The sequence below is a fragment of the Polistes dominula genome, unplaced genomic scaffold, assembly GCF_049000335.1.
Source record: "Polistes dominula isolate Pdom_NZ unplaced genomic scaffold, Pdom_raw_medaka contig_31, whole genome shotgun sequence".
Classification (NCBI taxonomy): domain Eukaryota; kingdom Metazoa; phylum Arthropoda; class Insecta; order Hymenoptera; family Vespidae; genus Polistes; species Polistes dominula.
This window is the reverse complement of record NW_028300925.1, coordinates 5,081,093-5,106,545: the sequence shown is the minus strand read 5'-3', so window position 1 is coordinate 5,106,545 and position 25,453 is coordinate 5,081,093. Positions and strand designations below refer to the sequence as shown.

Genomic DNA, 25,453 nt, shown 5'->3' with positions numbered 1-25,453 from the left:
AACAAAATTATTGAATTGTAAATAGGAGGGCCAGGAGGCATGGTACCAGGACCTGCATCGGATCTAAGCAACGAATCGAGCGGGGGTGGTGGTGGTGGTGGTGGCGGTGGCGGTGGTGGTTACCCCGACTTTCCACCCTCGCCGGATTCCTGGCTTGGAGAGCCACCCTCGCATGCTCATCACCAATCACACTACGCCACATAACCCGCCAAAGCCGAACGATATCGAATACCGTCTAAAATAACGCAACGCTATGGAACAACAACATTTACCTGACGACAGACACAAATTCTCATCGAGATTTATGACGAATGAGAAGAATCCCGTGTTCACGGATTCCCTTACTATTAGGGAAAGACTCATCGTCATTGTCGTCGTCGTTGTCGTTGTCGTCGTCATCGTCGTTCTAGCCGATTACACATTTATGTCATTACATTTACGACAATTAAATACGCGTTGCGATTTATTCAAATTCATTTATGTCCAAATTTGACATTGCTTTGATACGAAAAAGGGTAATTAACGATTTGGAAATGTAAAACAAGTTGGAAGAAGACGTGCGAATAATGCAAAAATTATAAGACGTACCATAAATTTGAACTATGGTTTTAATTATTGTAGAACGAGAGATATTATGGTCGGTGATTGATTTTTTGTCATTACAAATTATTTATTTAATACTCTATTATCACTTGGTTTTTAATTGAGAAACATTTAAAGAGATTTTATGATTCTGGTATTCGTCCATAGTAGAGCATCGCATGAACGATGCAACAAATTAATAAACTTTTAAACCGTTGTTTCGCGCACAAATAATTGACATTTTTTGTATGGTGAAAAGAGAAGAGCAATGGGTTGTACCAACTTATCATAATAATAATCGCGATCGACGTTCTCTTATTTCATGTGTATAATTGACGTTACATAAGTATTATTTATATATAAAATCTAAAAATATAAGAGCATCGAAGTACTTAAAATGAAAGAAAGAAAGAAAGAATAACAAAAAAAAAAATAATGAAATGGAACTGAAATACGAAATCTTAGCGATCGATCGCTTGACTCTCTCACAATCAATCAAACTCAATCTCAAGATGTGTTAAAGTTGGTTTTTCCCATTTAAAAAAAAAAAATTGCGAAAAAGTGAAGTGCACCCAATAGCAAGCAATCGCTTAAGATCTAATGACGGGACGATGAAAATCAAATATGATTCATCGTGGGTATTAAATTCGACTCGTGATAAATGAATTTCGGCGTAATATTTCGGGAGATGTAATCTGTAAATTCCAGCATCGATGAAAACTGTCGCGTAAGTAACGTATATACACGACGAACATGCACGTATCTATTTATCTATCGTTATCGAGCAGTGGTTGCTCATTCAAGGTATTGATCGTGTATAACTATCGAAATCAGCTTTCGTGGAATTTCTTGCGTAGCTCGAAGTATCGTAGATTCGAAAAAGAAATCAACACAATTCGCATAATTGTATATTATGACTACTTTCTAAATGAAATAGTCCAAATATCTTTTTCAACGTTTTTATTTTCTATTCATTTGGCAACAAATGTACTATGAAAAAGAGTTTTTAACTTCTGATAAACTAATCGGATCATATATTTTACAAAATATTATGACATTTCACATTTGTATCAAGAGTTAAACGATCGATACTTTTACCTACCTTGTACAAGTCGTTTCTTAGTAAATACGTCTTCATTTCCCCGAAGTATCTATTTACTTACTTACTTAATTACTTGTTATATTTAATATCGTGTGTTTACGTATAAGTGTTCAATTTGTTTATTGAATCTTCTGTACGAATTTCTAAGTGGCATGAGCTAATGATCAGTTAGCACATCGATACTTTGATTTTTCTTACAAAATATCGCAAAAGTAAGTGGAAATCGAAATGTTTGAAACTGCGTTTCGAGAGATACATTGATTGCAAATTCTAGAAGATTAAATTCTAAAAGAAAAAAAGAAAGTAGGTATAGTTATCTATACGCGTTTGTCGTATCAAAACGATCGATAATTTTCTTTACAAAATAAATACTACAAATCGATGTCTGATTAAAAAATTGAAGTATTAATCCTTATAAGAATTTGTAATCAATGGTAACAAATGATTTGTAGGTGAAGATATGGGTTTTACAAAAGACTTGCTATTTTGAGAATCAATAATCACAATTATTTCGCCATTCGGATTATCTCTTTTAATCTTTTCAACGTTACAAAAGTTCAGAACGTTTAATCATTTCATTCACATAAAACAGTACAAAGGATACATTCCCCAATGAATTATTTAGTAATTATCTAAACTATAAATCCAAGAGTCGATAATGCAGATCCCTTCGTTGGTATTCCGAATAAAATCAAATTGAACTCGATCGCTGAAAAATTGCGATCGATCATACTGGAACAAACAGGTCAAACAAATGATGATAATCAAAATTACATTTAGATTATAGAACAGTGAAGATCGAAAATATGTAAATGATCAAAATATTTGTGCCAGTTTCGATCGATTACAAATAATGTCGAAAAATAAAGCTCTGGCGAATGATACTAATATTTTTTCGTTCCTTCTTATTATATTGAAATTTGTATACGCGTTCTTCGAGAAAAAGAAAGAAAGAAAGAAGGAAGGAAAGAAAGAAAGAAAGAAAGAAAGAATAAAAAGAAACAGATAAATTTAATGTGCATATGAATAAGACGCGATAATGTTGCGAATAAAAAATAAAAAATGGGGATCTTCCTCCGCACCATCATCGGATTTTTCTACAAATGAATCGATGATAATTATACGTGCGTCTCGTATCAATTAAAAAATGAAGCATTTAATCGCGTATATTACATGCAGGAACTGTAATCGAAACAAAATCTTCATTGATTTGTATCTATCATACTGAATTTGCTCTATGGATTTTCTCATTCGTTTGTTTTATTGGTCTCTGGAAAAAAAAACACACACAGCAGTTTTTAATATTAATCGCAATAGTTCGTTCGATGTTCTACATACGTGTATATAGTATTATTATTATATATTTGGTATATAGATTTTAAAATATATAACAAATCGTGAATCCATTTACGTTTATAACTCGAACAAGATAAGATATCTTATCCCAAAAAATGAACAGACATATTCAAGATACATACGTAGAGAGTTCATGGAACGATCAATCGATCTCGAAAAATCTAACCGGGATCTTCTTTTATCTTACGTATAACTGTCTTCTATTTGGTTCGTCGTTCATCTTCTTGGTTCGTTAAAATAAAAAAGAAAAGAAAAGAAAGAAAAAGATAAAAATGCACTCATCGTAATGGTCATGAGACTTTGATTACAGTTCTTGATCATATATAGCAGCGTGCTAATGGAAAAGTGTCACTGTAGAATTGTATATACGTATACCCCTCTTCTTCCTAATCATTCTGCCTACAAATTCAATTATCATGAGAAACAAAAGAAAAAATAAATAACATGAAAAAATGCGTTAAGAAAGATATTATATTAAACGACTAAGAAAGAGTGAAATGTTGTACAATATGAAAAGAAAAGAAAAGAAAAGAAAAAGAAAACTGATTTTGTGCTCCTCATCGAACTTGACGGACAAAAAACATGCGTGTAATTATCGCAGTTCGCAACTTCACCGAAATCGGTTATTACGGATCTTTATATTATTATCTAGTCATCAAGTGATAATAAAAATTTATCATAATCTATGTTAATTCGTATTTTATTCGTATACCAGAACTGTTTCGGGGTAATGAGAGAAGCACCAAAGTCGATCTCGACGAAGTATTTGTCCATTAATTATAAATTTAGTATAACATTTTTTCTGTGTAAAGAGAAATTAGAAAATAAAGAATAGGAATATAAATACGTCTAAAAATAACGAAATAAGAAAATATTTCAAACCGCAAATATTAATGGCACTTTATTATTTATGAAGACTCTATGTACAAATGCCGTATAATGATACAACACACCTTTTTGAATTTTCGCGCGTGTGATTTCATGTAATCGATAAAATAATTAATTGAAAAAAGAATAAGTTTCTTGCTAAGAACTTAACATGTAAAAAAAAAAAGAAAGAAATCACTAAAGTATAAATCAAAATGGATTTATACAATGTTTTACGTGCAATCTTTCTACATAAGTATATACAAATATCGTATTATACAGTCGCGTATTTTAAAAAGCACATAAATGGTTTTTTCATTTTTTCGTTTCCTCGAAAACATTTCGTTGTAGTAAGAAAATACTTATTTTTTTGTTTCTTTTTTTTGTGTTTTACAAAAATTACAATGATAGAATATCGCTGTTAGTAATATTCGTAACATTTACACGTGTCACTTCGAAATGTTTCATTATTAAAAAAATTAACAATATAAGTCTGTAGAATAGTATAGCAGTTGGATTCTAAAATATGTAACAATTAAAATTGAACACGATGTTTTTGTGTGTTGTGTGTATGTGGACAATTCAAAGATTAACGCAAATTGGTTAAACAAAACCTTGTCCATTTTGTATCTGCTTTCTCTTCTACAGACATATTTAATTCAATTCGGTCTTTGTATATATTTTTGTTCATATCAGTTCTCAAATGGTTCATCGTAAGTTCTTGTTTTCTTTAATATACTTTTCGTAATCATCAATTGTTTGGTGATTGCCTTTTCTACATTCTTCTTGTTCTTGTTCGATGTTGACAAGTGTTGAAAAGTATCTTCAAGAGCTCTTCTTGTTTTCATTAACCTTCGTTTCAGCGTTTCATTTTCTTGTTTAAGTGTTTCTATTTCATCAAGACCTATAAAATTTAACGATAAATTTATGATCTCAAATTTTTGAACTTAAAATAAGCTTATATAGATGGTATAAGCGGAAGTCGCATAAAATATTTTTTAAATATAAGCAAAAATACTATATTCTGAATCACATTGAATTAATGAATCAAAATATAGAAAATGCTAAAGATATAAAAAAAAAATAAGCACTAAAATGACTAACTTTTATCTAAACTAAATTAGACAGATTAAAAAGCACAATAATTAAATTGTTTATCAGAGATACATACTATATTTATGTCCAGCAAAAATTGCTATAAAAGCAATAAGATATAATTAGTGAAGAAATTGTTCATTAAATATTTGCAAACGATGTTATACTCCGTTTAAGAGTATATAGAAAATTTTAAAGATAAAATCAAATGAATTAAAACGTACCTTCAATTGGCAATGGACTATCACTGTCTACCTCTCGAGCAGCAGCATTCCTATTACCATTATCTTCATCGCTGAGTAAATTGGTCATTGACTCGGTAATCTTCAAAGTATCTTGTAGTGGTCTTATTGTGTTAATTGTTGCATCACTTTCAATGCCTAGATCAGGCGAACAACTGGATTTACTTCGTCCACCGAGAGTTTGATAATTTATTGGATGCCAATATTGCGAGGCCTGTCAAAATTATAAGGTATGTTAATCATAATTCATCAAACTTTTATTTGTTCTTCTTAAAAGAGCATTAGTAAACACTTACATTATAATTTTGGTATTCTTGAATAATTTCGTCACATGCTTGTTTTAATGTGGAATCAGTTGGTATCGAAGAAACCCCACTCGAGCTTGGTGCAGAATCGCTTGCTTCACAAACAGCAACGTGTCTTCGAAGTTCTTTATTTGTAGCTTCGAGTTCTTCAACTCTTGCTCTATGGGAATCATTTATTTGATTCAAATCTGAGATCTACAGAAAAGAAAATCATATATGTGTTCTGTTGTATATTATCATTACAAATAAAAATAGGAAATAAATAATTCAATGAGTGTCTTTCTTACCTCTTTATTAAATTTATCTTGCAATAAACGAACAGACACATCGTATCTGTTATCAGTTTTTCGTACTTCTTGTTCAAGTCTTAATTTCTCATTAGTTAATTTTGTATTTTCGACGAGAATTTGACTATGTAAGAGTGTAAGATGATCCAACTCTTTTGTTAAGGCTGATATTTTTGCTTTGGCAGTTTCGCTATCTTCTTCCATTGTTCTGATTTTGGATCTCAACTAAAGTATATAAAAAAAAAAAGTGTTACAGTAAAGTTAAATCATTTAAGACTAAAATTAACTGAAAAAAAAAAAGAAAATAATATTTACTCTCTCGTTTTCTTTCTTAAGAACCATTAACATCTCAGCTGTCTTCTTCTCTGTGTTTTCTTTATACTGCAGAAGTTCAGATTTTTGTTTACTCATTTCAGCGACCATACTCTCCACTTCTACTATTTTTTTCTCAAGTTGTGCTTTACGTATACTGTTCTGTTTACTCTCTTTTCTCAAAGCATGGCACTCATGTATTCTCTTGTCTAAAGACGATTGCAATCTCTCGCAAACTTTTTGTGACTTTTCAAGTTTCAAAATGAGCGGTACCAACTTTTCATCGAATACCTAAAAGTAAAACAAAGATACTCATAAATTTAGCATGAAACTATAATAATAAAGACAAAAAAATAGAGAAAGAAAAGTTACATACGATATCATAGGAAATTTTTGTATTAAGATCGTTTCTAAGAGCACTCAATTCAGAATATAAAAGATTATTTGTTTCTTTCAGTTCCTGTATATGATTATTCGCGTCCAGATCATGTAAATCATCTTGATAAGTTTTATGATATGGGATATAATCCATCGAATCCTCCGAGTCGCTAAACGTTTTCGTATGTTTGCTAAATCTTGAACGATTAATAGATTTGTGTTGAGTTTCTTGTAAACCGATTCTAGCCATAGATACTATTCTATCAGGTTCCGAGAAAGCTTCCGAATCTGATTGAGTAGTCGTATGATTTTTCGGTAAATCCAAAATATTTTCGGAATAACTTTTTTTCACAGCATTGTCTGTTTTCTCGTTATTTTCAATCGCATTTTTATTATTACCAAAGATCACAACGTGCTTGGTCATCTCTTCGAGAACTTGTGCAAACTCATCGGAAAATATATTCGAACTAAGGAGCACGTCCAATACGATTTGATTATGGTTACTATTAATCGTATCAAGATGATTCGCGTTCTTCAGAATGTCCTTCATTAATTTAACGAGATCCTTTAAATGAGCGCGTAACAATTCGCAATATTTTCTCGTTCTTTCACTTTCATTCTCACATTCATCAATTTCTGCTTTTATGTCGGGTTTTGTGACAAGTTTCAACCAATTAAGATAATCCACTTCTTTCTCCAATTCGTTTTTCTTTTCAACCAATGTTTGAATATATTCTGTCATTGTTTTAACGTCTATCGACTCGTTTCCATTCACGTAATTTAATTGAATGATTTCGTTGGTAAAAGATACTTTAATGCCAATGTCACTTAATTCCTTAATAAGAGTTGCAAAATGTGTACTAGCACTTTCTTGAGGAATATCAGTTTTGCTTCTACTTCTATCCAATTGATTGTTTGCCGTCATATGATTATGTAGCTTGGCGATTTCTTTGTTTTTACTCCATAACTCGGTATTCACCAATTTTTGAAGATTATGTGTCTTCACTTGCAACTCCTTGCTTAACTGCTCGATTTTCTGATTTTTCTCAACGATTTCCGCGTTACGTAGATCTAGTTCTTGAATTAATTTTTTATATTCCGAAGACTCAAAAAATTCGTTGGTGGGAATTTCCACAGTCGCTTGTTTCAACTTATCAAGTTCAGTGATCTTGTCTTGTAACTCTTCTTTCATCGTATTCTTCTCTATTTCTAAAAATTCTATTCGTTGATCTTTGTCGTTGAGTCGTTCCTGTAACTCCTGTGAAATAAAAATATTTATTCGATTTATTAATTATTTCAGAGAATAAGGAGGATAAAAATATCTCGAGGAAGCATTGAAGAATAGCCAAAATAAAATATAAAAATGATCATACCTCTGATTCAACCTGTATTTGCTTTTCCAGACGATGTTTCTCCTCCTTGATTGTCTCTATCTGATCTCGCAGGTCGTTTATTTTGGCTTCCATTTCTTCAAACCGTTGCTGCACATAGAAAAGTATATTCATCGTGAATAAAACTCAAACAGATCGATATAGAAAGGAATTCATTTTTATTGATAAAACACAACAAATTTAATTACAGATATATAAATGTTACAAAAAGAAATGCGAGCTACAGTTTGTATATGCAATTGAGGATAAGATTGGTCACGAAAATTAAAAATTCTCTATTTTTTATTGGATGATTATCATTATATTATAACAAAAATTGGAGGACATAGACGACTACTGGAATTTGATTTTTCAACGATAATTAATTTTTCATTTTCTTTGGCCAAGAGCGCGGGGGAACAATCGTGATAACGGCTGGGCCCTAAAAGAAAAAGATTCAATTTGTAATTCCTATCGATTGTCCTCGTCGAAATAACTCGATATCTAAATTCTACCTTCATATTAATTAAAATTAATATAATTTCAAATATTTTCTATCATTTTTTTTTCCCTTGTACAAATGTATAACAAGTATCCTGTCTGATGTGCACTTTAAAACATATTCGCTGAAAAAAAATAAAAAATAAAAAAACAATAAGAGAAAATCTGGGTATACGTAAAAAAAAAAAAAAAAAAAAAAACATAAAAATAAGATTAATATTTTCGATATAATTAATCCCTATCTTGGACGATATCAATCTATTTTTGATATCGTGATACACCTACCTCCATCCGCATTGAGGCACACAAACAGGAGAACATGTTTTACGCGTACTAAGTTTAACTTTCGAATTCGTCAAAGATAGAATGGACAATCAAGAACATTAAACAAATAAAGAGAAATAAATAATAAAATAAAATAAAATAAAATAGGAAAAGAGGAAAAGATCGAATCCCAAGTGGTTATTCAACGCGAGCGCTAAAATGTAATTAGCACTGTGAATGACCGTAGTAGTATTGTGTATACTTCGTTATCGTTTTTTTTTATTTTCAAAACGTGATGGTGCCAATAAGAACGATTGTTATTGTTAAACTCGAATTAATAATAGTCACAATAATTAATATGATTTTTTTTCCGAGATGCGATAAATTTTTCGTGAGAGTAAAAACAAAAGTTTTGTATATTTTTTTTCTTTAAAAAAAAAGGTATTTTTTTCTTTTCAACGACACGCGACGCGTTAATGATGAACCGCGTAACGAACCGTACGGAATATTTTTAATTTTAATTAATTTAATTCTTATTGGTCGTTCGTTCGTTAAAAGGAAAACCACACGATGGTGATTAACCAGTCGAGATGAATTTTCGTGCGAACACTGCCGAGCGTGGACTGCAAGATGTTGGGACATACGATCACTATTATTAGACGGCATGCGTGCTTTCAATTTGGTATCACCGAGATTCCATGAAGCCCGGACATCACGTGATTCCACGCAATATTTCTTAAGGAAATTTCGTTATTTCGTAAAAATAAATATTTTTTTTCCTATTTCTATTTCTTTATAATTACAACGTAATAATCGGCTACGTCATTTTATATTATCAACAATATACCGAGAAACATATCCAAGTAAGATTCATGCTGAAGAAGTATAACGTTCGTAAGAAGGCGTGCATTACAGAAAAATAAAATGAAAAAAGAAATAATAGAATAAATCAAAGGGCTATATGATCATGAGAGATAACGTAATATAGCTCGTAAATGCGATTATTTTTGTTGTTGTTGTTGTTTTATTGCGACACGCAAAATTTCAATTAAAAATTTTTTAAAGATATAATGACAAAAAAAAATACACAAGATATTTCGGGTACTATTTTTAATGTGACAAAAATAAATTAACGGCTATTTACAAGAACATCTAAGTATGCACGAACGGACGGAAATAAAAATCTACAATGTAATGTATTGGCATTTCTCTTGTGTGTTCTAATAGATTTAATTGAAACCCACAAATGTTATTAGAAATGAAGATTTCATTATTTCTGTAATATTTTCGTTCGCATTCATAAATACGAACTTTTCTTTGAACTTTTAACTATAAAACAAGTCAGAATCGCATTTGAACTAAAGATGATTAAAATATAAACTCTCGAATGTAACTATTCATTTAAATTAAAAAAAACGCTTGAATATCTATCGAGAATATGATTACGTATTAATCAAATTAAATAATTATACTTTGAAAAGTGCTAAGTCTTCAAATTAATATAGTCACATATAATAGTCTAGAGAAAATAATTACAAAAATACTAATGAACTAAGTTAAGTATTAAAAAAGATTCAAAAATATGTCCACTACATCTTTATTATTTATATGTGACTATATATTTATATATAATATATATATATGTATATTATATATATGTATATATAAGTACTGAAAAGCATTTTTTTTATTTAAATAAATACGTTATTGCCTGTTTATGCTGCAAGGCAGTCGCGATAATGAATGATGTTCATAGCAGTAATTGTCATGCATTGCTAGTAGTGATGGCATAAAGCAGAGAAGGAGAAGTAGAAGAAGTAAAATTCAGTGATTCTGAAAGAAACAAAAAAGTTTGATGTACTAAGTCATGCATTTGTTTTTATAATTTAAATAGTGATTATATATCCTTGCTTCTAACATGATATCTCTACGTTTCATAAACAATTTCACTTCAAAGTGTTGATACCACACGACAAATATATCGTATTTTTAAACTGCAAATCATTTAATTGAAATATTACAATTCGTAACATTTCAATTAAATTTGATTTGCAGGTCAATATTTCTTCTCTAAGGGATGTTTATTTAAAAACGTAGAGATAATCGAGTAAAGTCCATAAATTGTAATATCGACCTGATTGCTATTATCATCACGTTCTGGATTTTCAGTAATTTCAACACCGTAATCCTTTCTGGCAGATCCATCGCGTCTTCTTGCTTTCACATCCTCGTATCCAGATGACCTATTCAATTCAGCCTCCAATTCCTCTATCTTCCGTTCTTTTCTTGCTATTCTATCTTCCAACTGTTGTTGCCTCTCCATAAATCCTTGGATCATCTTAACAGCCTTTTGATGTTCACCTTCCATCTTTTTGAATTTTTGATCCGTAACTTCAACTTGCTTTTGCACGTTACACAATTTCAAGATCAACTGTTTTTTTTCTTCCTCCTGTCGCTTCAACTCTAGTTCCTTTTCTTGCAATTCCTATCAATAGAGGATTCATTTGTACAAATAACAAAATGGATGCAAACCTAAGAAAGAAAAAAAATGGATAATTATTGAGAATTTATGGAAAATTACCTTTGCCAACTCTTTAGTTTCCTTTTCATCCGTACTGGCCATCATGATTGTAGGCGACTTTACTTTAATGAGTCTTTCCTTGTTTGCTTCCCGTTCAAACGCAGCGCTATCGTTATTCGCTGAACCCTGCAGACAAGTTAGTTTTTGTGCCATCCTTGGCGACATGGATTCTATAAATGGATTTACTGTCGAGGGGCTGCTTACCGGTGATCGTTTTGTATAGCCGTTTTCAAACTGGAAGAGAAATAACCGAATGTAAGAATAAATGTTGTTCTACGTTTTAACTCAAACGCCTTCGAATTTTTTTAGGAGAAATGTTTCTTTACCTGAGATAAAAGAGTACGATGTTTATTATTTAGATCAGTCAGAGCATCGTCTCGTGCTTTTACGGACGTTTTCAAATGATCAATCTGTTTTTTTCTTCTATCAGAAACTGAACATATATCTTCATACGCCCTACACTTTTCTTCCAGTAACGTGTTCTTCTCCTTTATCGCCCTATCTTTTTCACTTATTTCACTTTTATATTGCTGAATGATAGTATCTTTTTTAAAAATTTGATCCTCCAATTCTCGAACTTGTTCTCTCAATTCATCGATATCTCGTAGCCTTTCGGTAACCAAATTTTCTCTCATTTGTATTGCAGCTTCAAAACGATCTCTATATTCATCCCTTTCGCTTTCCAATTCTTGAGCCCATTCACGTTCTTTTTCTAAGCTATCACTTAATTGTCTTACCTGAAGAAGATAATAATTAGTATGATTTTATTAAACTAATTTGATAATCAATCGGAAAATTTACACGAACGATTAATGGAAATTCACTAGTTTTATTCTTTAAAAAAACTCGTTGAACAAATAAATGATACTAATTATCTTAAAACAAAGAAAATAAAGAAAAAAATGATAAATGTTCATTAAAAAATATTTCTTCCGTAGAGACGCGTTTGCTATCTCTTCAACGAGTACAGCATACTGATTAATTCTTTCTAACTGTCATCTTATCGAACTGTGGTAATCTTATTTGTGGTAACAAAAGGAAAGTGAGACCGTTACCATTGCCGTTTGTTTACTGCGAGTAAGTTAGGAAGAAGCAAATTGAAAAATTATAATATTCTTTTCTCGTCGTAGATAATTTAAACGATTTTAAATAATACTTACCTCAGCCTCGAGCGATTCAACGAGTTCTTCCATTTGGTGAAGTTTTTCATTTTCTAAAGCTTTCTCTGGCGTAACACCAAATGCTTCTTTGTAAAAAATGGAAGCATCAGTAGTTGCTCTTTCCCGATATTCCTCGAGTTCTGAGAAAAGATAATAAGAAAAAAAGAAATAAAAATATAATAATAACAATAAAATAACTGAAGGAATTAAGTTACTACAATTCTCTTTTTATAAGGATAAACATAAATAATAATTTAATAGCATTACCGACCTTTTTCCAATTGCAAGATCCTTTCACGCTCCTTTTCAAGAGATTGCTCATATTGTGTTTGATTCCGCGAGGAGACCTCCTTTTGTTCCTCAATCAACTCGAATGCCTTAGCCGCTTGGCTAAGAAGTTCCTGCTTCTCTGCCAACTCCTTCCTAAGCGACTCAACTTCTACCTAAACACCGTGTCACCGTTCAATATTTTCTGTTAGTTACATATGACACATGAATAGATAACATTATCGATCTTTTTCAATATCAACGATACAATAATTACTACTATTACTAACTCTATATATTATTATAACATACAAAAAAACGAACGCGGGTTCAATGATCGATGAACGACTGACTACTACTTGGCACTCGGATAGTGACCTTTAACTCGATGTTCTTTTTAATCGCATCCTCGTCGGCGGAAGTAATCCCCATACGTTCTTCGAGAAAATATATTCGCAATTTAAGATTGAAGTTCTCTTTCTTTAAAGCACCGAGCTGATCTTCGTATTCCTTCATCGTTCTTCCAACCCCTGCGGATGCCATCCCTGGTACACCTTCGACGACACCGCTAACAGGAGAATTTTTACCAGATGACTTTGAATTTGTACCTGCAACAACGCGATGAACAACAAATTAATACATTGAAGGAAACACTCTGTTATTGATGCACTCAATGATAAAACTTAAACGTATCATTTTTAATTATACACGTGTGTAAATACATGTATAAATCCCAAAATCGATCGAAATAGATCTTTCATTCGATAACGATCATTTCAAAGCTTTCTCAGACTACAATTTTCCAAACTTACGATCTTATACTAACTCACGATCCTTCGTTATTCCGTCATAAGGACGGAAAACGCCATTGCAATTTTATTCCTTTTTTTTTTTTTATTTATTCTTGGTTATTATATCTCGATGATCGAATATAATTCTCGATCGCGCCTGCGTGGGCTTGCGTGAGTACGTCCGACCGTCTCTCAAGGCGGACAAATAAATTTTGTCATCGATTAAAAATTCGATCAGCATTTTAAATCGATTATTTATTATCGTACCGAATTTAATCTCGATCCTGATGGGTCTATCCTCGTTGTTTTGCGAGATCGACGGAAGATCTAACCTTGACCTACTACATCCCATGCCACAAGAACGGAACACCTAATCGAAATACTTTTTTTCTCTCTCTTTCTTTTTAGGTTTTTTTTTCTTCTTTTCTTTTTACACATCTACGTCACACGATATCACTTTGATTATCTTCTTACGCGCGAATTTGATTTGCTGCTCACATATATTTTTTCTTATTTGTTTCTTTCTTTTCGAGAAGAATAAAAACAAAGGGTGAAGGGAAGCGATAAAAGAGAGGAGAAGAAGAAGAAGAATAAGTCCGATCGACAAGACGAATCGGAACTGAAACGACGGACGATCGTCTTTGTTAGCCAAAGGTTGCGTCGTAACACAACCAACCTGCGGTTAAAATTATATTTTGAATCTATATATTCGCATCGGTTAGAAGACGTTTAAGCTTTTGAAGGTTACGTGTTCGAAGAAGCACGTACGAATTTCTAGCTCTTAAAAGCTTCTAACTTATCTAATAGTCTAACGAATTCGCTTGAAAGTATAATATCTATATGCACTGGTATACCACATTTATGCATACGTAGATATTATCTTCAAGAAATTTTCGAGAAAACTAAATACATTTCTGTGAATTTACTTTCGAGAAAGAACGACGCCATATTTGTTGTGGTAACATCTGTCCCTCGAGGACTCATAAAATCCTTGATTTTAAGTTCAATTCTGACGACATTTGCGCGACATTTATAAAAAAAAAAATATCATCTATTCGTTGGTGATGGTCGTTGTCTCTCTTTGCCTTGAATGCTAAAAAAGAAAGAGAAAGAGAAATAAAAAGATTAGGGGGAGGAAATAAATCCCTATGATTCTTCGAGAGGTGTTATCGAGGGAGTCTAATAATATAAAAGCGACGACGAAACGGTCAACGACAGTGACGGCTTACAAGTTTCTTTCGCAGACGTTGAAAAAAATAAAAAAAGAACTAAATGATGAAAGAAAACGAAAAAGACAAAATTAAAAGAGTGAAAAGAATATGAAGAAGAAGAAGAAGATGAAGAAACTCGAGGGACAAGGTGTCTAGGGTGCAGGGAAACGACGTATGACTCATGAATATATGCGAATTATACTTCAGATAATTTCTCTGCAAGTGTATCGATGCGTACGAGGCACTCTCTCACTCTCTTATTCTCTCCCTCTCTCTCTTTTTCTTTCTCTTTCACTCTCTTGTACCAACCGGGCTCTCGTATTTATAGATGACACATTTAGGCCGGAACGGTTTGAACAGTCTATTTTGGCGGGCAATTCTCCAATCTGGCCTGACCTACCCGCAATAAAACCGTGGAAATCATCTTAGCATGCAGCCATGCTAGACTTTCCGATCGCGTTCCACCCCTTTTTTACTAGAACCTCATCTCTTTTCCCAAGAAAAGCTTAAGCTACGCAGCAGCAGCAGCAGCAGCAGCTACACAAAACAGCAGGCACCAGCAATGTTAGCTGTTGATTTTCTACGACTACCGGCTGGACAGTAGTTCTCTGTGGTTAAAAATAATAACTTTACGACTTATTCCGAGGCGATCAGAATTTTAGCACGCATTTTACTACGACGTATATTGAGAATAGGATTGTTTAGTATCGTTTCAACTCGATTCTCTTTTTCTCTCATTCTCAAAATAATTCTATGGGATTTAAGCATAGATTCCTGAATTTGTTGAATTTTCAAAATATAATCGCGATATTCTTCTTCTCTCGTTTTTCTTTTCTGAAATATATTTCTTCTAATGCGATCAATAAAATTTAATGGATTTCTCGTAGATAACATTTTATTCTAATATCCTGTCCGTTCAATGGAGAACAATTTATCGTTTCGTTCTCATCATATTCTCTCTTTCGTGAGAGAGAGAGGAGGGAGGAAATGTTTTCGTAAATCCTAGTCAAAAATTTTACGTCGCAATGTAAATATATGTATAATGTACATAATAACGTGGAATAACGCAGGCGACCATCATCACCGCAAAGCATAGTGTATGTTGTTACAGAAATAAATACGCGAGGCGTCGCGACGTCCTCCCACTTCTTTACTAACCGCTTAAAACGTTTGTGAACCGCCAAAATAAATGGATCACTGCTTCCTGTAATCCGAGATCGCGATGAACGAATTTCGACAAGGCGAATGATCGTCACTTTGCAATGTAGTAATACTTACATATTAACATTTTGTTTCTTTTTTTTATTTTCTTTAAACTGACTTGGCAAATTTGAATCCAATCTTATCACCGAATGAAAATTGAGTTCGCCGTTTGATGCCATAGACGACGCTAGCTTGGCGCCGTGGGACAGGTGTCCTAAATTCCTGATAGTGTTCTCGCGATCGAAATTAATCAAAGACCTCTCTCTCTCTCTCTGCGTCGTATTTCCGATTGGTTGATGAAACACGGCGCTCTCATTTAAACAAAACGATTGCGAATGCGAAACCTCTATATAAATATATATATATATATATATATATGCTTGCGTATAAATCGTTTACGTGTTCCGTAAACTCGAACGTTTAAATAGGAAAAAATGAAAGTTAAATAATTCTAAATCAAAGATAGATCGATTCGAATCAGCCCACCTCTATTCACCACCTATCCAATCCACCCCCATGCCCTCCCCCTAAGTATAAATATTTATAAGACTAGAAACGTAAAGATATAAAAGAGAGACTTGAGTGAGTAGAAAGGCTATACGATTGTTAAAGTAGACGGTTAGACCGCGTAAATATTATCGGCACCGAGCCTTCTCAAAAGAAGAAACGACACATTTGGCACAGATTCATCTAGTAAGGGCCAAATTTACGCCATACCGTAGATACACCAGATTCAGCCGGTGTGCAAGCAAAAGCCCACTAGGCAAGTAAGTTCGTTGTCCTCTCTTTCATCTTGATGAGTACAATTAGGTGAGTATTCTCACCGTTCTCCGTCGAGTACATTGGCTAAGACGACTAGACGCAATGTTATGTTCATCGTCGTCGTTGACGTCGTCTTTATCGTCGTAGATATTAATAAAAAAATAATTCAACCGTAAAAGAAGAAGAAGAAGAAGAAGAAGATAGGTCTTCCTAATATAACTCAACTAACAACTCTTTCATTGATTTCCTATATATCACGTATAATAATTATTATTAGATAAAATATAAATATCTATAAAGACATAATTATGTCATCACGTGTGATTATCATCAACGAGTCGTGAAAAATAAGTAGCTTATAGACTGGTACATCGTTACACACCTCAATGAAGGGTCAATTACGTCGGAAATGAGCAATAAGATGGGTGTGTTAAGAGGGAAGAGAAAGATAATTGATCATCCTATTGTCATCTGTAATATATCACTGAGTACATTATTAAAAGAATTCGATCTCTATCATTGAAGATATACATAACGATAAGTAACATAATTATATCGATAAACCATAACGATTATTAAAGTAATACGTTAGCAAGATCGTTTAGCAAAATCGTTTGTTTTATTCGTTTACAGACCGTAAACTCATATCCGGTTTTTGGTCTCCAGTGAGACCATGAGAAACGAGATTGGTCAAGAAATCTTATCGATAATCGTTTAATCGTTAACGTGATATTGCAATACTTACCATTTACAAATGGTAAAGTTGTGCTCATCGTGATGTCCTGCAGGGGCATGTTGGTACTGAAACAAACAAAAAATACAATAAATAGATAAGAATTAAAGGAGAGTTCAACGTGTATAACCTATCCCTTCTCATGATTTAATTTCATTCGTTTTAATCGTACCTGGCGCTCAGTTCTGATCAGGTATCTACGCGTACCTCTGATCGAGTAGAATTAAAAAACAAAATGACATTCTTTAAATAAGTGTCATCTGAATCAGACACGGTCACGTAATAAAACATGAACGCAAGAGGACATTGCTGGTTGACTTTTCATGTTTTCCCTTCTGAAAATAAAGAGCTAGGGATCTATAGCGCCGAATCAAAGCCTGTCTATTTTCGGAATAGAACCGAAAACGGATTGTCGGCATGTGCCGTTGACGGGGAAATAGACGACACGTACGTACGCGTGTAATAGAATCGGACAGAACTTTCAAAAGGACCAAATTGAAGAAAGTATCTCGGTCTCTTTCTATCTTCTATTTCGAAGGTCCTATTTCAAAAGAAAAAGGGATAACACGGCTGAATCAAGTACAAGATCAACTTTTATTTTTCTCACCGTTGGAACAAAATTCTACTCGATCGATTATCTAATCCTAGTTAACACAGTGATCACCAAGTAGGAATGATGATGACGGTTAGCCATTAAACTTCTACTTCAAGCTATATATGTATGAAATTAATGTCGTGAGAACGCGACGAGTCAGAAGTAGTCTGTAGGGTCCTCTAGCAATCGCCAACTACATTAAAAGCAATAAGGAAACGCTGGACTTCCAGAAAGCTTTAATTTAGATTTCATCCAAAACCTATTTCGGTGGTGTAGTAGATACACACACACACGTGCTATTCGTGCTAAAATCCAAAAGTAAGTAATTAACGTGCGACCTAACGTATCATCACCTAAGCTCAGTTCTCTGTCGACCAGCTAGTTAGTTGATTTTCTTGGGAATGCAACGTCATTTCGAAAATCTTCGGCACAACATTGAAAAACTTTACCTACCGAATGTGATAAAAAAAGTGCTAAGGTTTTTCGATAATAATTAGTTATATTTACATTGCAAAAGACAAATAGATGTATTAAAAGTTTAATCTCCAATTCCAATAATCGAAAAGATTTTAGGATGCAGAGAGAATAAAAACAACAGATGGACAGACAGACGCAGATACAGAAGGATATATATATAAAGTATATATAAGGGTATAAGGTATATATTTAATATGCCCTTTTGGGGGAACAAAGGGGGAAGGAAATATATTAATCATATTGGTTCATTGATACTAACCATTTAGTATCACTGGAGATGAGGGGGAGGGGACTTTCAATACAAATCGGAAAGATCGCAAGGTTTTGTTTAATTAAAATCAAGATCGGATTTCACACAAGAAATGAGAAATTAAATATAACAGAAAATTAAATAAATGAAATTAAAATATGTAACATTATAAGACTTAACGTCTACAAGATATAAATAATTTCTTATCCAAACTCGAAACATTCGATTTCTTTTAGTACAGATGGATAATGATTTTCTGACTCTATGCCAGTAAGAAACGAATGGCTTGTCAGAGCTCGAAGAAAAATATCGGAATATGTGAATTTCATTTGGTAAAACGCCAAGTTAAAAATAATGAAGAAGTACGATAAAGTTTAATCTTGTTTTCTATGCTTGTCAAAAATAGAGGATAATCAGCTAATGAAAAAATAAAAATTATAACACTTTCTAACTAATAATAAATTCTTACTTGCATTCAACAATATTTGAAACTAAAATAGAGTACAAAAAATACGTCATAGAAAAAAAGATACATGTATCTTCCCTCTATATTTTATTCAAAAAAACCAAAATAAAGTTATCTATGTACATTTCACATAAGTGCATAAGAAACAAAAAAGCTTCTTAGTGATTACGTGTCATTTATCACGTTGGGTAATAGTAATTTTCCCATAACTTTCCATTCTATCTACTTGGACTATGGGCACATTACGTGTCCATATTACGTCATCGTAAACACAAACCAAATTTTAATCCTTAGAACACTCCGCAAATATTTGTACCACTGCTTGTATTATTTTTAAATATTTACTTATCGAATTTATCAAATTTTGTTTTTTTATTTTTCTGTGCTTTCTTAAATAATGCATGAGCACGTTTTAACTACAGATAACAATTATCAATCGAAGATACCGTAGCATCTTAAACATAAAGCTTAAAAACATTTACGCTACGGAGCACGTTAAGGGTTAAACTATAATATTTACAAGTACAAACAAATAATTAAAAAGTATAATATATATGCATCAAATAAATACAAAAAATATGATCATTATTATTAATTAAAAATGTGTTCTTTATGATTTTAGCAAACATCAAACGAATTTCTCAAATACATATATAATTATTCCATATAGTAATAAACAGCCAATAGTTCACGCGACATTCAAATTGTTTTCAACGCGTATTTTCTCGAAAAATAAAGATGTGTTGTCGCACTCCTTTGAAAGTAACAACGAACGGGGATTTTAAAAATAGCTCGCCCTGTGCACATTTAATGTTAGCGTCTGCCCTTTCGAACCCTAACTTTCCTCTACCTTCCTCTACCGTCGTTTCCTGTGTTTTTATCTTTCTCTCTCTCTCTCTCTCCCTTTCTCTATTTCTCTTTCTTTCTTTTTCCGCATCTCTCACAACAGAGAGATGCGTTTTAAAGATGCGTAAAAAATGTATCCTGCTTTTTGGTAAACAACGCCCAAATGTTTCTCTTCAATTTCTCAATGAACTTAAATATTTATCATTTTTTTATTTATCTTTTTATTTATGATCAAGTCATACATTTTAAAAAAATAATAAGAAAAATAAAAAAGAAATTCGTGTTACCCGCGAAATGCAACGAAGGTCCATCATCTGACAAGATGGAGGGTAGTAAAAGCAAGAAATCAATACAGTGAGAGAAGAGAAAGAGAAAGAGGGAGAGAGAGAGAGAGAGAGAGAGAGAGAGAGAATTGTGCCATGGACCACGATGCTGTTGTTAACACACAACACACCGACCCCATTATTAATATAACTTTTGGAATATGTAATTTCTATTGACATTTAAGGTGTCACATCGTTAAAAGGATATTTAAAAATTATTTTACTCTCAACATAGATTATTTATCGTTAAAGTAAATAAACGAGTTAAGCAAATATATATATATATATATATATATATATATATATATATATATATATATATATATCTACATATATATTCACAAATTCGATAAGTGTATCGAAATATATCTTTAACCTCTTCGGCACGATGCGCCACTATAGTGGGTTTTCGCAGATGTCATCTTTCAGAACATATTATTAATAATTAAAGTAAATTGTCAAAGTTATAGTATGTGCATTATATTCTTAAGAAAAATTATAATTTTTAATCATCAAATACTTTATTTCAATGACTCGCGTAGTGAACGAAACAGAATTCAGCCGTACCTACAAGGTTAAGGATGATTGTATCTCTATTGTGAAAATAAGTCATAGTATCGATAAATCGCTTACACGAAATAATGAAGACGAGTAAACAACGGAAACACAAAAACAAAAAATCAAAGTGGAAAAGAAGAACGTCTTGAAAAAAAATGATTCATGAAAAGTTTAACAATTTCTAATTTGTTTAACTCCTACTGTTCGCCTATTTCCGACTGATACATATATAATTTATATAATTATATACACTCTAATGCAGTAAGTTTCTTTCGCACTTCGTTGGACGAGTACATTATGATGAAGAGATGCAGGTCAACGGTGCATATGCAAAGTCTTTTTAATTATCAGGTCGTTAAACGAATTATCATTCGAGTTAAACAATTAACTTCGTTTTCTCGATTCATTCTTCGTTCTATACCAACTCGAAACTCTCTGAATTCGTATCTTTCATTGCGTGGGTGTTTAAACGAGCGTAATGATTATTCTCGTGACAATAACTGCAATAATACTTTAATACTATGTTCAAAGAAACGATATACGTATTTAAGTGATCACCGGATTTACTATATTATCAATAAACAAATTTCTAGAAAAAATAAAAAACGAACGTACTGAAATTGATAACCAAACAAAAAAACATACAAACGATAAAGCACTTTTTTCTTGAGATTTAGAAAATTTGAAACAAACAATTCAATCTGTTTCGAAACAGATACTAATTAAGAACATATGTTTTAAATTAATTAAATATATAATCCTCTTTATAATAAATATCTACACTGGAACATTTGTATTGTTCGTCTATAAAAATGATAAACATACATGTGGCATATTATTTTTGAATATATTACCAACTTACTTTCGAAATGGACTATAAGCACTACCCCAAATGCTGCCCCTAGCTGAAGAAGGTTGATTGTTCTGGTTTTGATTACCGTAGACGTAACCACCGAGAAACATTTTACGTTGATGTGCTTTTGATAACATTGATAACAATATATAATAATAACAACAATAAGAATAATCACACCGTTTCCGTGCGCTTCTCGTATTCACGTATAAAAAGTATAATGTTCAAACTATCTATATCTATTATTTTTATAATAAAATATATGTATATTCACATATATTTATATAAGTCTATACATTTATATATGTACACCGTATTCTTGATAACACATTCACACAAGAGAACACGCAATAACAACAAAAATATATATATATATATATGTCGATAAATCGTTTATACTTAATATTGAACGTCTTATACTTTAACAATCTAATATAATAATTTGAAACAATTTTCTAAGTGATAAAATAAGTCAATCAGTCTCGTTTAAAATCACAATTTCGCACGTACACGCGTACGTATAAATTATGAATGATATGGAATTTACGTCGTGAAAATGTCTTTTTTTTTCTTCTTTTTTTTCTTTGTGTCCCTACTCTTTCAACGCGCAACTATGAAATATCGCGATCATTTGTCGTCCTACGTGTTTTTATTTTATTGATTACGTACATCAAATGAAAAAAAAAGAAGGAACAAAGAGAAATCATTTATAAAGAAGACAAAAATTCAGTGTCCTATCTAGTATTCGTTAATTTAAAGTTGTTCAATTAAAACATGGACGATTTCATTCAACATGTTACGTCGTCGCTGGACCCGTTCAATCGAGATAATTTTCTCCTTTAGATATAATTCTTTAAATGGTTCACAAATTATTCCACACGTATTTTTATAGTATCACAATCACACACGAACACATATATGCTCCCGCACTTTAAACAGCCCTCTCCACCGTTTCGTTAAACTCGCGCGTTTTATCTATTAAGTTCGTAAGTTTAACAGCAATATATAACAAAACGAAAAAAAAATATATATATATATATACATATAAAAAGGGGCGGAGAGAAAAGGGGGTAGTAAAGTATAAAATCCACAATAAAACGAAAATTAATCCGCTTTAGGGTCGCGCGCCCAATTCTTCTTTCGCTGATTTGTTTCTGATGGCAGTGAAAAAGTGAGGGAAGGGTTGAAGGACAGAAGAGAGGGGGAAATTAAGAGAAACGTCCAAAGGTTAAGAAAAAAATGTCAACAACGAAAAGAAGACGAAAAAAAATGCACGAAAATAGGTTCGAGATTTTGACGAATCGCGTCAAAAAGATATTATTACGTCAAACACTTGTCACAAATGATTTGTTTTTCCTAATGATCCTCCTAAAGAAGAACGATCTCTTCTTCACTGACAAAGTTTTATGTGCCATTCTCGTACGACGAATTATAATGTTCATCGCGATAATAACGATAACACCAATTTTATGTCCATATTTTTCAATCATCAATTATTCTAGTTCACGAATTAGATCTTCAAAGCGTTGTATCTTTTTCTGTTGTTGTTTCGTTTACTTTTTTTTATGTTATTTTCTACTTATTTTCTCTTTAATCTTTCTCTCTCTCTCTCTCTCTCTCTCTCTCTCTCTTTCTCTATCTCTACCCGAAAATACACTACAGATAAAGATAAAACACGAATAAACACGTTGATACTAAACTCGTTCGTACGACGTACGAAATGCGACTGGTCCAGAAGCGGCGTGGTGATACTGAGCAGTGTAGGAAAAGTGGGGGCAAAAACTGGAAACACGTAGGGAGATGACATAGGGAAAAGGGGGAAAGAGAGAGAGAGAGAGAGAGAAAGAAAGAAAGAAAGAAAGAGAAAAAGAAAATTAAAGAGAGAAGAATAAAACTCTTCAGAAGGAATCTCTTGAATTAGAAATAAAATAACAACAAGAAAAAATAGAAATGATAATACAATAATTCCAGATAAAATAAATTATGGTCTAACTTATAAACACTATTGGCTCTTAAAGATATTAATATTATTCAGAGGATCATATCTATTTTTTATAATATCGGCGATATAATTAATATGTAGTTCTTTCTTTATTTTATTTCTTGTTTAAATACACTATCGTAGACGATAAAAATAATATTCAAATCTCCTTCCCTCTCCAAAGGGATTTACTCATTTATGATATAAATATGTGAGAGTCTTTAGTATTCGAGTTCCTTAGTCTATCAGTTCTTAATCTGTATCAATCTGCACATCCATATATCCGTCTGTATTAGTCCTTAGTTCTCAGTTTAATAATTATACTTTCAGTCTATTATATTCGTCTGCGTATTTTATCAATCAGTTTATCAGTTTATTAGTCAGTCAGTCGGTCTTATATTCATAGTTCTTTTGTATTCTGTATTTTTGTAACCACACCACTTTTTTGTAAACCTTTTGTAAATAACGCTCAACATCATCATAATTTAATAAACTATATTATATCATCATCAGTTTTATATTTCTCTCTGTCTGAATCCCACAATAATAGCAACAAGTAAAAATCACTTTGTAAAGAGAATTTGTAGAAATTAATAAGGATTTGTAAAGCGTTGTTTAGAATTACACAAGTTATTTTTAACATTTATTGAAAGAAGAGTCTCATATTAAAAAATGATTTCGATAAAAATTCAATTGACTTATATAGAAGAGATTAAAAAAGCACTGTATCGAAGAATGACCTATAGCCTTTTTAAGATTGATAACAAGCGTTAATGCAAGTGATCAATAAATTCAAGACTTATTAACTACAAAAGAGACCTTGTAAGCGAATAACAGTGTATGTATCAATATTTTAAGTTTTTATATTGGTCACACAAATGTATTTATATAGTAATAAACGTTGTCAGCATATAGAAGATATTTTGTAATCTTCTAAGTGTAACATGCTTTTTTTATCTTTCACCTCTTCTCTTATAATATATAAACAAATATTTTTCATCTAACTATTTTATTATCCTACAAAATAATTTATTAATATATATTTTTCAATAGTATAACATATTTTCCTAACAAACTCACTTCCTAATTCAACTCCACTAACCAATTCAATTCCTTTTCTAATTAATGTCACATATATTACATATACAACAAATAGTTTTTGTAAATTTAAATGTCACATGTGTAATTGAAAACGAAATAAGACCATTCATACAATGAATGTTGACATAATAAAACAATTGAAAAACTATATCTACTCACGTATCAAAATAATGCATTATGGCAGCAGTGTCGTCGAGAATTTTAGCCATTTTTTTTTATATTTTGGTATATAATTTCATGAAGAACTTTTAAATAAATAGAGAACTTAAATTTCTTAAACCGTCAAATTTTAAAACAATAGTTTACTGTGCGGTAATCTTATGCACAGACGCGGTAACAAAGATACTCAGATACAGGGCTACCAATCTTAAGGAACTTCAAATTCTATGAGAATTTATTTGAATAATTTCAAATATATAAATTCAAATATTTAATAAAATTTTGTAGATATAAATTATTATACTATTTAATTATTCTAAAGTGTAAATCATAATTCTTTAAACAATCTTTATAGCCCCTAATAATGATTTAAATAGTTACTACACTGAAAGGTATTGTCGTCCAATGAAATAATAGGATTCAAAAAATTGATTGTGAAAATATCTTGACGTATCTTTGAATATAATAGATACAA

General features: G+C 31.8%; 2 protein-coding genes across 7 annotated transcripts in view; one reads left to right on the top strand and one right to left on the bottom strand.

The window, feature by feature from the left end:
- Positions 1 to 3,581, top strand: part of Lim3 (Lim3 homeobox protein) — a 39,188-nt gene extending 35,607 nt beyond the window's left edge. Inside the window, exon 7 of the mRNA XM_015334545.2 lies at positions 26 to 3,581. Coding sequence (XP_015190031.1) covers positions 26 to 204 — 179 coding nt within the window. The 3' untranslated portion in view covers positions 205 to 3,581. The remainder of the gene's footprint in view (positions 1 to 25) is intronic.
- Positions 3,582 to 3,912: 331 nt separating this feature from the next.
- Positions 3,913 to 25,136, bottom strand: cnn (phosphodiesterase 4D interacting protein centrosomin). Of its 6 annotated transcripts, XM_089171265.1 has the most exons (17): positions 23,062 to 23,446; positions 21,747 to 22,712; positions 17,382 to 17,437; positions 13,048 to 13,277; positions 12,674 to 12,845; positions 12,403 to 12,542; positions 11,569 to 11,979; positions 11,243 to 11,476; positions 10,796 to 11,146; positions 7,900 to 8,007; positions 6,525 to 7,784; positions 6,152 to 6,439; positions 5,837 to 6,061; positions 5,541 to 5,744; positions 5,227 to 5,458; positions 5,079 to 5,102; positions 3,913 to 4,811 (listed from the first exon to the last, which is right to left on the bottom strand). In XM_089171265.1, exons 2-17 carry the CDS (start codon positions 21,872 to 21,874, stop codon positions 4,600 to 4,602), a joined length of 4,275 nt encoding a protein of 1,424 aa, XP_089027391.1. In that variant the 5' UTR covers positions 21,875 to 22,712; positions 23,062 to 23,446; the 3' UTR covers positions 3,913 to 4,599. The 6 variants fall into 6 exon arrangements, with proteins under 6 accessions (XP_089027391.1, XP_015190026.1, XP_015190023.1 ...); XM_015334540.2 differs by lacking the exons at positions 21,747 to 22,712; positions 23,062 to 23,446 and adding an exon at positions 24,979 to 25,136; XM_015334537.2 differs by having other exon boundaries at positions 21,747 to 23,446.
- Positions 25,137 to 25,453: the final 317 nt, after the last annotated feature.